The following is a 14,664-nucleotide window of genomic DNA, read 5'->3' as shown; positions in this document are numbered from 1 at the left end:
TTTTGTCTATATTAGGGATTTCCTGCACTCATAAGATATTACTTCTCTGAGTCTGTTTTGGACTTTCTGCACAAGAGCGCCCTCTGGCTTTGAGTATGAATGAAACACTGCCAGAGAGTGTTAACATTAGATCAAATAAAACATCAGGTCATGACTATCAATACTGTCTCTTTGAATTTAAATCTAGATTTAAATCTAGAAACCTTTACATGAACACACCTGCCCGAATAAAGTGTGGGGGACGAATTTACATTTAAGCAAAATAAAATGTTTATTAAATATTAAAAATGCAGCTAACGTAGTTCTACACACACCGGTATAAACAAAAGGTGCCTGTTCTCTTTCGTTCTTGCTGTTTATTTGGTTAAAGTTTAAAGGGTGTCGAGGGGTCTTGTCTTTTTTGTTATCTGACTAAAATCTATTCATACTTTGAATTATTATTAATACAGTATTTATTGTAAAAAAAACAAAACATAGACTGCCTTAAAAATAATTATCACAACACTGGAAAAACAGGTTTATACCGATTTTCTCATCCTTATACTTATCAATCCTGTTTTTATTATAATTATCATTCAAAAAATTAATAAATTCACAACAATATTAGAAAAGACTTCTATTTTAATTAAGACAGCAACAGTAAGGTTTACAACAGCAAAACCACCATACCAAAAAACAATAATAATAATAATATCAAGTTTCTAATTCCAGAGTAATTAAGAGGTGCAAAAAAATAAATAAAAAAGAATTTAAAAAATGGTCTTTTCTGTTCTGTGTTTCTTTTTCGAAACTGCGTCAAGGCATTTGCTGCTGTATTAATACAGAGGCATCTGTTTCCATACATGTATCAGCAAGGAGCACAGCCCTATTAAAATCCCTTTATATACTTTGAGTACCTGCCCCTCAAATTTAGGATGGTTTCTGCACAACATTTTATAAATGAGGCCCCACATGTTTTGACAACAATAGGTCAAGTTGGTGGCAGTCCTTGGTTGAATGTCTGAAAAGCAAGCAGAAAGAACATTGGGATTGTGAGATTGTCTGATTGGATGGGCCATGTGCCTGTATCAGTGGGCCTAATGAAGATATTTAGAAGAAGAAGGGGCCAAGTACTGAACCTTGTGGTGCTCCAGTGGTTAGATCATGGTATTTAGACACCTCTTACATCTAAGAAATGTTGAAAGATCTACCAATGAAGCAGGGCCAATGTTTCATTTCACAGGGCCCATCTCCTGGCTCAGTGAATAGTCTAAACCACAAAGGCCGCTCTCATCACAGGGCCCCGGACAAAGCCTGTTTATATATGTTTGGTTGTCATGCAGGTTATTCTGTAAAATAGAGCAATAATCACAAACATATATATGTGTGTGTGTGTGTGTATCATATATGGAATATATCATATATTGTCAGGAGAAACAGGCTGGATTCAGATGCGGGTTTACACAGAGCTTTATTTAAGCAGAGGAGGCAGAGCAGATGAGTAAAGTTCCACAGTTTCGCTCGTAGTGAGAGGATGAGAAGTCGAAGCAGATGAGTAACGTTCCACAGTTTCGCTCGTAGTGAGAGGATGAGAAGTCGAAGCAGATGAGTAACGTTCCACAGTTCAGTAGGTATGACCGCCGAGACCGGAGGGTTGACAGCTGGAAGCTTCTAGGAGCTCTGCGTTTGTAAGAACAGAGGGGCAGAGAAAACAGCTAAACACACTGGAGCCTGAGGACAAGACACGACAAGGTGAGTACCAAGATCAGCTAGAAGATCGGAGCTATTGGAACGAGTAACAACAGTCTGACAATAGACAGAGAAACACAGGGAATAATAAAGGGAAAAAATTAGAAGAACATAGAGAACAGGTTGCGAGCAATTAAGGTTAACAACGGGGAAACAAGGAAGGCGGGGAAAACTCAAACAGGCAGACGCGGTGAGCTGTCAAACCATCCAAACACACACACACAAATACACACACACACCAAAAAAGGCAGGTGATTAGGCCTGAGACCCGACATATATATTCCAATATCTCTATCCAATATCTACATGTTTCTCATGTACAGTAATAGGTGTTTGGAAGAGGTGGCATCAAACTAAGTAGTTATTTTTATGTATTTTTTATTATTTGTCGACTTGTCATGCCATTAGACTTGAGATGTTTTTTGTTCTCTTTATATATAAAATAATGGGTTTACGTTGTAAGTGTTGTTTTGTCACCATCTAGAAAAATGTTTCATTTGTCACACTTCTGACATGACTAGATCAGAAATTTGAATATGAATATACAAGATCTGAGATCCCAAAAAAATGGGATCACCAATCACTATTATGGTGACTTCAAAACAATTACAGTAGTAAACGGGTACATTTCTGATAGTGGCACAGTTAAAGACAATTTTATAAAGTGAGTTCACAGTAAAACAAGAGCAGTAAATCACCGTGATGCAAGCATCATTCTGCTGTTCATTCACAGTCATTTAAAACAAAATGACCCAGCATGCGTTGATTTCACAGTAAACGTCTGACTACAGTTATTTATTGCAAAATAGCCTAATATTCTTTAATTGCGTAAATTCCAGGCAATTTTTTTAATGTGGACTTTCAAAACATCTTATTTTGTCTTCCATGGGACAAAGAAAGTCATACAGGTTTTGATGTAATTAAGGACAGAATTGTCATTTTTGGGTCATAGTTTAATATTAACCATTATAGCATACATTTTAATTAATAATATCTTTGTAAGAGTCCAAAACATTCATGTATAAATTTCCAATTGTGGTTCTGATGTCTCATGAAAGCTTACTTTTTTGTTTCTGCTTGTTCTTTGGATCTTAGGACAAACGTTTAGTGTAGTTATTTCATCAGACAATTTTATGACTGTAAATGCATTTGAAATTCAGGCCAAAATAGTCAAGTTTGAGTACCTGAATGTCAGTTTCCTTATTCAGTAAGAAGAAATAATATTTGGAGGTGTTAGTTGTTCTTTAATCATGCTCATTTCTTTACTTTAACACATAAAGGAACTGTATGTTTTTCTAATATTATCTAATAGATCATCCAGTCTTCTCACCTGGTGTGTTGTGACACATTTAAACATTGGTTGCAGATTTGTTCTGGGTCACAGAAGCAGGCAAAACAATAAGAATCGGAAAATACAAATAATCTCATAATAGTGCATGTTAGAATAACAAAGCAAATAGATTTATCAGCTACAAAGAAAGAATGGGGGGAAGGGGGGCACTTACCATATATTTTGTTGTTAGTGTCATTGGCTGTGTGTCCAATCAAACTAATGGTTCAAAAACATTGTGCAGGAAAGTTAGAGGCAGTATCTTTGTCAATGCATGTTAAAACTTCTCCATGGTTGAAAAAAAACAGATTTAAGATTTTCATCTCTTCATCAACTTGCTGAAAAGGTAATTAATGTAAATGAACAGGTATTTAAATAAATAACTCATATTATTTTAAACATTTGTTCACAATACAGCAAATGCAATAAATGTGGAAAATTAATGAAACTCAAACAAAAATGAGTAAAAGTTTCAAATGAGAAAACAATAAACAAAGCTCATCTAGTCTGTTGACAGACTGACAGAAGAGTGTTTCTGGTGACATTCATTCACCTGACTATTGAAGAGAAAATCTATGATAAATATGTGAATTAATGTAATGCAGAACATTATTGTTAACGGTTACCCGATAAATTCTGAGTCCTAGTTTGAAGCTCTTTCAAGATTTGATTGACATCTATTCAACATGTGGGGAAGTGAAAAATAATAATAATGATAATAATGATAACAGTTCACTACAGTTCTGAAATAGCTTTACTTTAACACACCATGTGCAATGCTAAACTGTATCCGTTATAATCTAAATAAAAAAAAATTAAAAAGCATTCTACCTTAACTAAAAAAAAAAAAAATAATAAAATCCAACGAATGCACCAGTCATAGGCTATTAGAGAAAGCACATACATTTCATACACTCTCAGAAATAAAGTTACAAAAGCTGTCACTGGGGTGGTACCTTTTATTAATATGTACCTTTATCCGCTCTTTGGGATCAAGGGTGTTCCTTTTGAAAAGGTACTGCCCCTTTGACAGCTTTTGTACATTTATTTCTGAGTGTTGAACAAACGTTACCTAACAAATATTACAAAAGTATCACAATATTCTGATTTAAGACAAATATAAAACAACCAAGAACATAATGGGATTAAAAACTGAACACAACAACAGTTTCAGTCACTGGAAGTCATTTATACTCTCAACCAGAACATACCATGATAATGATGGGTAAACATTTAATTAAACCCTAATTCATGTCATATTTACCATTCAGGCATGCATTGCCATACTTTTAGAGAGAGAGAGAGAGAGAGAGAGGGCACACATGAATATGCCACATTAAATGTAAGTGTGGATATAAGAAGTTTATAAATATACTAACTTAACCCTTGTGCTGCATTAGGGACATTTTTCGTCATTTGCAGTTTAATTTCTTGGACCATTTTGGTTGTTTTAATGCAAATGGTATGTAATTTGGCAAAATTGTGACTTTTTGGATAAATGTAAAAAATTTGATCCCATTTTGCAAAATATGTAACACACACTGTGTAGATCAAATAGTAACACTCAGCACCATAATGACCAAAAATGGCCCATTGAAACTCATTAAAACGTCGTTTAAAGCCGGGGCCATCATTAATACATTAATTTATGTTGAAACCTCCTTTCATTTTGAAGCAAAAGCATTATATTTGCATTATATAGTGTATTCCACCAGATGACGTCACTACATAGGTATTCCCTATGGGTGGAAATGCACGTTATTTTCCTGGTTTCCACTAGGGGCACTATTGACTGTGTTATGAAGCATTTTAATGGCTCAATGATCTAAAATGATGTTTCTGAGTATGTGTGGATGTCTGAGAGCAATGTGTGTCTGCGTTGACAAGAGTGTGTGTGTGTAGGGCTTAAATATAATACATGGTGTTTAGGCGAGTGACAAATCACAATATCCTGAAGGTCATATTTTACCCGTTCTGTCTATCTCTCTCTCTCTCTTTCTCCGTGTGTGTGTGTGTGTCAGTGGTGTAGGCTAATCTTTGACATATTCAAGACTGTGATAATCCAAAGCCAAGGTTTTCACTTCGCATTTAGTATATGGAATATAATTACATTTTTGTGTTTTTTCCTCTTGATGGTATCGTCAACAAAACTGGAATTTAAAGGGTTAAAATCCCGAAATAAATAAATATTTGGTAGTTATTATGAGGACTAATCCTGGTTAAAAGATTTAACTTAGTAAAAGTGGAAAATAATAATATTATATAATATTTTAGGCAATGTTTAATATGTGACCATTTTTAGTCATTAATGCACTCAACGGCGTAAAATATATAATGCTGCACAAGGGTTAAATGCACTAGGAAAAGCAATGGCATCAGCTACTGTCATCTTTGTTCACATTTATTCTAGGCATTAACAGAGTAAAGCGATGGAAAAAGTGTAACCACATTCAAAAGGCAGCATTCAAAATCTTCTTTTAATTTGTACTGTATATGTACTCCATAAACATTATTACAAAACTCAGCAAGTTACCAATAGTACATTTCACCATACAGGCTTGTTCACAAATATTTAAAACCTTTGCAACAGATACAACATAAAATAGTACAAGAATAATTTACATGAAAATCTATAAAACAGCAAATAGTTCACAATTTTTGTCTGTACCTTTTAGCCTATAAGTGTTTTCCACGATAACACAACACTCTCACAACAAGATAAGTTTCCTCTTACAAAACTTGCAACAAAATGTAGTCTTTTTTTGTTTTAATTTTTTGTTTCTTAATATTTTGGTTTTTAAAACCAAAAGCTCATCATTATACATCCTTTTCACTGCCTACAGAGGCACAAAAAAGGTTACTCACACACACACGCACACACACACACACACACACACTAATACTTCACAGCACTTTCTAAGAAAAATATACACATACAAAATATCTTACAAATTGGCACAGAGAAAAATATACAATATTTCTGTGATGTCGAGAGTTAATTAAGAATCCCTCTGGTATCAACTCTAGACAATATTTATAAAGCTCAATAATTTCTCCAACAAAAAGGCAAAAGCAATTCCAATTAATGACAAATAATTGTGTTGTGAAAACATCAAACAGAACCATCTATTGTACATTCATAAAGAGAGGAGTAGGGTTTTGATTCTTATAATCCTTGTCATAATTTCTGGGCGAATACAGTTACCCTCTTAGCACCAGTAGGAGGAGGCAGCTTAACAGTGGCATGTTGTAAAAACTTGAAGTACATTCAGTTGACAACAGGCAGAAATGAGAGAAGGCAGGCTAGACGGGCGAGCGGCCCATGTGCAGTTTCCTCATCAGCATCATCCTGCTGTTAAACATGGCCAGCTGGAGGCAGAAGGGGACGGAGTGAAATCTTTCAAAGGTAAAAGCTATAGGTAAGGCATTACTTTACCTGAGATATCCTCCTAGAGTGACTCTTTTAAATCAAAGGTGTAATTTATTCATTTATGTGTGGTAAATGCCAATGGATCAAAGGACAAATTTGGTTTCAAAGGTTTCCCAGCTAAGATTAAATTTGTGATAAAACCTAGGGGGCACTAATGTGCCACTAATAAAACCTACCCAGGCACATTGAAAATACATGCCTCTATCTACATTTCTGCAAAAAAAAAAAAAAAAAAAAAAAAAAAAACCTACCTATGTGTACGAATCGCTGCAGTTTCCAGTTGAAATGAACACTAGAGGCAGTAAAACTCAGACAACTGTACAATGCGATTGTACAATTTATCACACAATATTATGTCATGACCTCAGAACGATTTTAACATGCTGTGAGATTTTAAAAAATGATACTTTTGAACGTTAGCATCACAAATACAGCTTCATATGTATGATTTTCTAACAGAAGTTTGCTCGGTGGCGCACCCGATACAGCATTGCACTTGTTTGGTGAAGCGCTCCGGTGTTAATCCTGTGAAACTAACAGCTCAAACTACCATAGAAATAAGTTAAAATACCACAGTTAGCATGGGTAGGTTTGGTTTGGGAACATGATAGAGCGTTAACCTTTAAGCTACACTACTTGAACATTTGAATTTTGATATGTACCTGCCGCAATATATACCTGAAGCAACGTTATAAAAATGGTACAATATGTGACTGTACCAATGTAATAAAAACGTGGTCTTGGTCACATATTGAGCAAGCATTTTAGCTCCACTCACTGGACATTTCACTTTCAAACTGCCGCGAAAAATGGAATAAGGTACATAATATTGGCATTGCAGAAACATCACCACAAGCACATATTTCCAATGAGCCTGGGTTGATTAAAATGAATGAAACAAAACATAGCATGTTCACCAAAACACTTAAAATATAATAAAAAAAAAATGTTGTTGTCAGATGTAATTGTTCACACAGGATACTACTTAACTATTTATGGCAAACAGGAAGGGAAATGTGTAAAAGTGGGCTAAAGCAAAAGAGACATTCTTAAGTTTCTTAAACATGAAAAATACTCCATTCAACAAATACGCACATATGAAACATTTTGTTCACAGTTCCTGTTACAGTAGATTGTGAAATAATTGCTTGTCGAGTGATACCAGACAGCTACCATCCTCAAATAACATTATCCGTGTCCACCTTTCTGATTTTTCCTCCTCTTGTGTTTAGAAGAGTCCATCTTTGCTTCTCTTTTTGATTCTAAGCGGACGTAATGCTGAGGTACATTGAATTTGATAATTAAGGTGACAAGAGTAAAAAAAAAAAGTTCAGAGTTGAGTTGTTTTGGTTGAGTGGTTGTACCACTGTCAGCTGCAGGTGCTCTTCAAACGATAGGGTCCCCAAGGAAAACAAAACTACTAACCAAAAACAAATGTCTGATCTTGCCAAGTCTTGAAAGAGAACAGCCAGCATTCATCAGGATAGTAAATGAAACACCCAGTATTCATACAGATTATAAATGTGTACAGTAAGATTACATTTGGCACACGGATAGATTTCATGTTTTGCTTTAAACAGCTCGTTTCTGTACAGTGATACTGAATAATAATAATAATAATAATAATAATAATAATCTGTTAGTAGTAATACATTATTCCAGTTAATATGCATTATCATTTAATACCATTATTATTATTATTATCATAATTTAAATGAAAGTATAAAAAACAAAGCAAAAATGAAGCGTTTGGGGATTTCCATGGCATAGAAATGTCCCTCTAAGACAATTTCCAGTACAACTCCTGTAAAAAGCATAGTAGATAAGAGAAAATCATAAGTACATTCCAACATTAAGAAATTAGAACAACATTAATCTGATATGTCTTTCCATTGTGTGCTGTTAATGTTTAGGGATCTGCCAAGGATGTTGTTATCCTAGACAAGGGGCTGAGCATTTCACACTTAAAAAAAGTCAGGCAGTAAAAGGGTAAAAAGAGAACAGGGCATCTGTTTCAGCATACATAACCAAATGGGGAGCTTGTTTCATACAAAGACATTTTATAATAGCTACATGTTTGAAGAGAGAAATATAATTACATAAGGGCAGCAAGAATCACTGAGAAATGAACAAAAAAGGTCCAAAAATGGAATTTGCACTTAAAGTTTTTTTTTCCCCTATTCTACAGACAAAAACTAATCAGCAACTGCGAGGAAAAAAACAGCAAAAACAAGAATGCAGAAGAAAAATGCAGCCATGGTCATTTAAAATCTCAATCAAGCCTTGCACAATCAATCAATAGGTAGTTTGCGAGTACAAGAAGTTTCTCATGCAAGATATCAATATCCTCTTCGGGGCAAAAACAAGGAGGGGGTAATAAAGGATAACGTAATTCCATGCATCTCTGGTCTTGAGTCAGTGTAGGTATGTCAAGAAATGAGGAGGAAGTGGGAAAGTGAGGAACGTGCATCAGCAGCTAGATATAAAATATTACCTCAGTTTCTCAAAAGATGCCACTAACGATATGTCCTTATTTGGCTCTCGTTCAGGTCGCGTGCCCTTTAGATTTTCAATCCGAGGGAATTTTGCACTGGATTTGTGACGGTACATCTTTTTGTGCGCTGGCCCATTTATAGCAGGAGTGCCAAGGTTAGGCTTGTCAAACATGTTGCAGCCCAAAGTCAACTGAGGGAAAAAAGGCAAGGAGGCATTAAACTTTGCCTGGTGTTTGCCACCTTTCGACCCACCTTTTCTGCCCTTTGTGCCCCCAGTAGCCAAACTGCCTTTCTTCTTGGGGTCAGATGAAGTTCCTGCTAGGATTTTGAGAGTCTTTGATTTAAGGCTGTTAGCCTCTGAGGGCAGGCAGATATTTGTTGCAGGGCCCCATATTGGCTCAACAGAGGCCATCATGAATCTCTGTACTTCAGCCATTCCTGAGACAATATTTGACAAGATGTTGGATGGCTCTTCAAACTCCCGCTGGTCATCGTGGACTTGACTTTTGCTCTCTGAACTACCTATTCCTGTCCATTCCTCAGATCCGCTGTCCTTCAGCAAATGAGCAATGCTCTCAGTCTGGCCTTTACCACCTTTCTCATCAAGTAAGGCCTTTAACTTTTTAGATGCTCGTGAAGTCTGACGTGGAATTTTGCCCTTCTCTGTTTTAGGAGCTCTTGGTGCTTTGCTTTTTTTGGTACCCTGTCCTGCAGTTTGTTTGTTGCTATTTTTCCTCTTTGCCTTAGTCCCCTTGATTGCACTCATCATTTCACCATCAAAGTCAGCTAGATTTTTCTCTTTTGTCCCCATGCTTAAGTTGTCTTCGCCGTTAAAAATGTGCAATTGAAAATCATGCCCATCTACTGAATATCTAGCCATATTTTGCTGCTCAATCATTTTGCAGTTCCAGTCCACATCCTTGGTGCATGTCATCTTAGCCCCATCCTGGAGGTCAGCAGCCTTCCCAGCTATCTTCATTTCACGGCCCATAACTTGAGGGGATAAATTAGGCGTCTCTGGGGGAGAGAGCTCTGACAATGATGTGTGTCTGAATTTATCCGGAGTGAAGTTGGAGATATCCAGCAAGTCTGTAGACTCCCTCAGGGGTGTGATTGCATCGATACTCTGCTGAATCACCAGTTTTGGACTGCAGTGGGCCAGAAAGTTCTCGTTCACATCATCCTCGCCATCCTTCTCGCAGGACTTAAGACTCAGAGAGCTGTAATTGCTAGAAGTAGCTGACAGCGAGCCAACTGAGTCAAAACTGATGAGCCGGCCGTTGTCAGTGTGCAGTGTGGCTCTTTGAAACTGTGGCTGCCCCTGACATGCCTGAAACTCACCGTCAGGAGGTAACGGCTGCTCAGGCATGTAATTCTTTTCATAAAGCATTCTGTTGCCCTCCAGACACAGCTGGCTATAGCCTGACACGGTCAGGCTCTCAGACAACGGCATAGCCATCTCTCCAGTGAAGCTGCTGGGCTGGATCACAGACTCAGCAATATCTGCAGTGGTGAACTGCTTGTTGGGACCAAGCTGAGGGTGCCACATTTGGGTGAGAGTCGGACAATTCTGGGGTGACTGCTGGAGCTCTGATTCTGATGGGGGAGAAAGGACACAGCTTTGCGCTAGCTGAATAGAGGTGAACTGCTGCTTTTCCAAAGAGAGATCCAACGAGTGTTGAGTCTGCTGGGGGAAAAACGGCATACCGGTGCTACCTGAAGAATCAGAGGCATCTAACAATGTTTGCAGGTAGCCACCCGGAATAACGGAAACACTTGGGGCAACATTCTCAGATGATGCCTCTTTGTTAGGGGAGCAGGTGCTAGACACAAAAACAAATTTTTCAGTGGCATTAGCCATTTGACTCTCACACAAACGGGGACTGTGTGCAGCTGGGCTGACGTTTTCATCTTCAGCACCTCCTACTGCGTCCATATTTTTCTGCAGCGAGCAAACGTCTGTCAGGTCTGTCACGCTCTCGCTATTCTCCACAAGGTCTCTCATTTTCTTGCTCCTAAGTCTGGCTTCACTTCTGAATTTCTGTATTCTGAATGTTTTATTCCCTATTCTCCTTTCCTCCCTCTCTTGTGATCTGCTCTTCCGGGCTGCAGTGTGTATGATGTCATTTGGGTCTAATGTTCTTGCACAGCTGGTGGCTATTGTTAATGGCATTCCCATGGAGACAGTTTCATCTGTAGAAGCAACCTCCTGCCTGAGATCAGAGGCAAATAGGCCCTGTCTGTTGGGTGATTGCTCCACAGTTTGAATCCTCTGAATTCTGAGCCTGTGTGCTAGCTTGTGTTTCCTTTTGGGGGGACTGGAACTGAAGGCATGGTGGTGAGAATTGTGTTTATCTCCTGCTGCAAGCTTAAGCTGTTCTTCTCTTTCTCTCTGTTTCTCCTGCCAGAAATCTTTCAGAGGTGCGAGCTTCTCATATTTGTTGATTGTATCCTCATTTAAGCTTACAGCCGTGTCGTCGGAATCAATTCTGCCCAGCTTCACAGCCATGCATTTCTCTCCTTTGAACCTGTTGACGATAATGTATTTGATTATTACAGGTGGATCCTTGCGAGAGTATTTTCGTCTCTTTTTAGGGCACCAGTCAAGATCCTCTTCTTGCTTTGGACCAATTGGTGGTTTCTCTCGCTTTTCAACATTTCTTTCTCCTTCGGTGGACTCCACATAATACAAGTAGTCATCACTATACCTTACTTTTCTCATAGCCCGCAATCCGTAGTTCAGATGGTTGGAGCAGCTTGCATTCTTTCGTGAGAATAAGTTTTTGGGCCTGTTGTCTTGGAAGGTGTCAAAAGAGGAAACGGTGGAGGAGCTGTCATTACTATACTCCCCTGAGTCATCAGCTGAGTTGCTTGAATCAATGAAGTAGTTCATTTTGGGGCTGTAATCAGGTGTCTGCTCTTCGGAGCAGTCATTTCCATCCCCTTTGCTGTCACTTTGAAATCCAAGCTCCTCTGATTTAGGGGGTAGCTCATCTACGGCTCGTTTCACCACACCAGCTTCTTTTTTGGTGCAGTTCACCAAGACACTTGGGAAAAAGTTGAACTGGGTTTCTTCTTGCAGAACATTGGTTTTCTCCCTCATGTTGTCCTGGAAGGACTCGTAGCGGATCTTTAACGAGCACACGTCACTGCTCAGAGTGGAGTCATCATCGTCATCAAACATGTAATTGTCCACGTCCTCCTCAGAGAAGAGATTTACGGAGAGCTCGTTCTTGGAGCAGAGATCCAGCAATTCCATCTTACTCTCACTAATGAAGGACTCAAAGTAGCCCCAGTCTTGATTTGAATTAGTAAGCAAACCATCCTCTCCGTTGCACTTGTCTAACAGCAGGCCCTCATACAGGCTTTTGGAGGCCGAATCATCTAAGTCTGTTTTCTCTGTGTCCTTCTTCTCCACTAGCTGAGTTTTGGGGACAGGAAAGCTCAAAAGCTGATCCGAGAGGAGCTGGTCTCCATAACTTCCCGTCTCACTTGTGCTCATGCATTGCATGTTAATATCAGAGATAGGACAAGTGCTGTAGTCTCGGCTCATGTCAGCCATTTTGAGGTTGATGTTGGCCTCTACATTGGACATGTCCTTGGTCTCAATGAAGCAGGTGGGACAGGTGCGACTCTGCTGAATCGAACAGTCCTGTGTGAGCCCAGGAATGCTTGCGGGTTCGATCATGGTGAAATGCCACTGGTTGCGATTTTCTTGGTAAGTCCCAGGGGGCTCAAGCCCTTGGCAGCACAGGGTGTGAGGGATATTGTGTAGATTGAGGACTCATCAGTCGGGTGGTCCTCTAAAGGAGTTTGTGTTGACAGTGGCTGTGATAAGTGGTGCTTCTTTAAGGCCAATTTAGCACTGAGGCAGAACAAGTCGTCTCTCTTTGTGCTCACTGCAGCAGCTCTGGAGGATGTGTGTAAGGCAGCATCTGCGACACCATTCAGCTTTGTTGCCACATACAGCTTTAGATTATTCTTCAGATTATGTGAACCTAGGCAAAGAAAAACAAGCACAATATTAACAGCTTATAATATTATTAAATACTACAACCCTATATATATATATATATATATATATATATATATATATATATATATATATATATATATATATATATATATATATATAATATTTTAAAGACACTGCAATGCATTTCCCTTTTTTCCCTTTTTTTGTAATATGAAATGGTGGTACTTAAGTAAATAAGTACCATCAGAATTTGACTGGATCATGGGTGTTGATATAATTGGATGATATTATTTTGCTTGCAGATAAGGCTTTGGGAGAATGATATTACATTTAAATGAAAGATTATATAATATTTATTTGCAGATAAACATTTACTGATGAATCATGAAATTTATTAACAAAGTACACAGAATGAGCTTTTTTTTCCATTTTAAAATCAACAGTTAATAAAAAAAATAACAGAAAAAAATAGCACTGTATTAGAGATATAAGGCTAGTTTATAGAGAGACTGGTTTGCTTGTTTTAACTAATTAGTCTATAGCATCTTAAGTTTTTACAAGACAACTTGTAACTTTAAGGTGATATTTCTATTTTATTTGACCCTTCAAATTCTGTTTTAAATAATGGTTAAATCAACAAGCTTTTAATACAGAAGACACAAAGTATGAAACACATTTAGGTTAGCTGAGAAAACATTTTTTAACAGTGCTGTTTAAACTCCTGAAATTCTATTAGAAACTAATTAAAAAAGTAATGCAGAACAGATCAATATAAAATATAATATAATATAAATATATATAATATAATATAATATAATAATATAATATAATATAATATAATATAATATAATATAAAGCTAATTTAAGCACTTCTGTTATCAGGGGTGCACAAAAGTTTTTCATCACCTAGAGATTTGGTTTGGTGCTCACACGGCATATAATGTGACTTATTAAATATAACTATATAAAATAAAATAATTAATAATATTAATACTAATATTATTGCATGTTATTTGGTTAGTTTTTTTTTTTTAAATAAAATAATAAACTGTGATAATACCATTATACTTTAAAATAAAAAGTGAGTATTAAATAAAAACATTTTATATACATTTATACACCTGCACATCACTTATATGCACCCCTCTCAATTATACTATTTCAAGAAATGTTTCATATTCTACTCTATAGAAACACTAATTTTGTAGAATTATTTCTCATTCACTATAATACAATCACATGGCAGGTGTGACATCTGAACGTGCACAGCTTACAGACAGCACTGATCATGATTATGTGCTGTAGACTTGCATGGTGCTAACTAAGCTAACCAACTGGTTCTGACATTGGACGGAAAAGTTCATTTTCTCTTGTTATGAAATCTCAGGGATTTTACCCATCAACCAGCACGTATGAAGTATAAATGAGGAATATCTGAGGATTTGCTGTGAATCAGATGTGTGAAATGCTGTTATCCTCTTCTAGTATAGTGTATCGGATCAGTTGACAACTGACTGGATCACATAAATCCACAGGGAAGTACAGGAGAGCATATGGTCTTTTGGCAGGTGCCAGAGCCCTGGTACACCAAACCTCTGCCAGACTTGCTCAGCATCCTCTGCCTTTGCTGTATAGTGTTTAGTCTGGGGTTTACTTACACTAGAGAAGAGGGAAAAATATGCCCAAATGGGATTCCTGTTTACCG

At 37.3% G+C, this 14,664-nt stretch overlaps 1 protein-coding gene across 1 annotated transcript; it reads right to left on the bottom strand.

Moving 5' to 3' along the window:
- Positions 1-5,516: 5,516 nt before the first annotated feature.
- Positions 5,517-12,980, bottom strand: nexmifb (neurite extension and migration factor b). The gene has a single exon (XM_042737843.1). It carries the CDS (start codon positions 12,669-12,671, stop codon positions 8,979-8,981), a length of 3,693 nt encoding a protein of 1,230 aa, XP_042593777.1. The 5' UTR covers positions 12,672-12,980; the 3' UTR covers positions 5,517-8,978.
- Between the last annotated feature and the right edge of the window lie 1,684 nt (positions 12,981-14,664).

This window comes from Cyprinus carpio, chromosome B14, assembly GCF_018340385.1.
Source record: "Cyprinus carpio isolate SPL01 chromosome B14, ASM1834038v1, whole genome shotgun sequence".
NCBI classification, from domain to species: Eukaryota; Metazoa; Chordata; class Actinopteri; order Cypriniformes; family Cyprinidae; genus Cyprinus; species Cyprinus carpio.
This window is presented reverse-complemented; position numbering and strand designations above follow the sequence as displayed.

What these genes read in the sequence shown, in the direction of transcription:
- nexmifb (XM_042737843.1), bottom strand. Translation starts at nt 12,671, where the DNA reads ATGATCGAACCCGCAAGCATTCCTGGGCTCACACAGGACTGTTCGATT.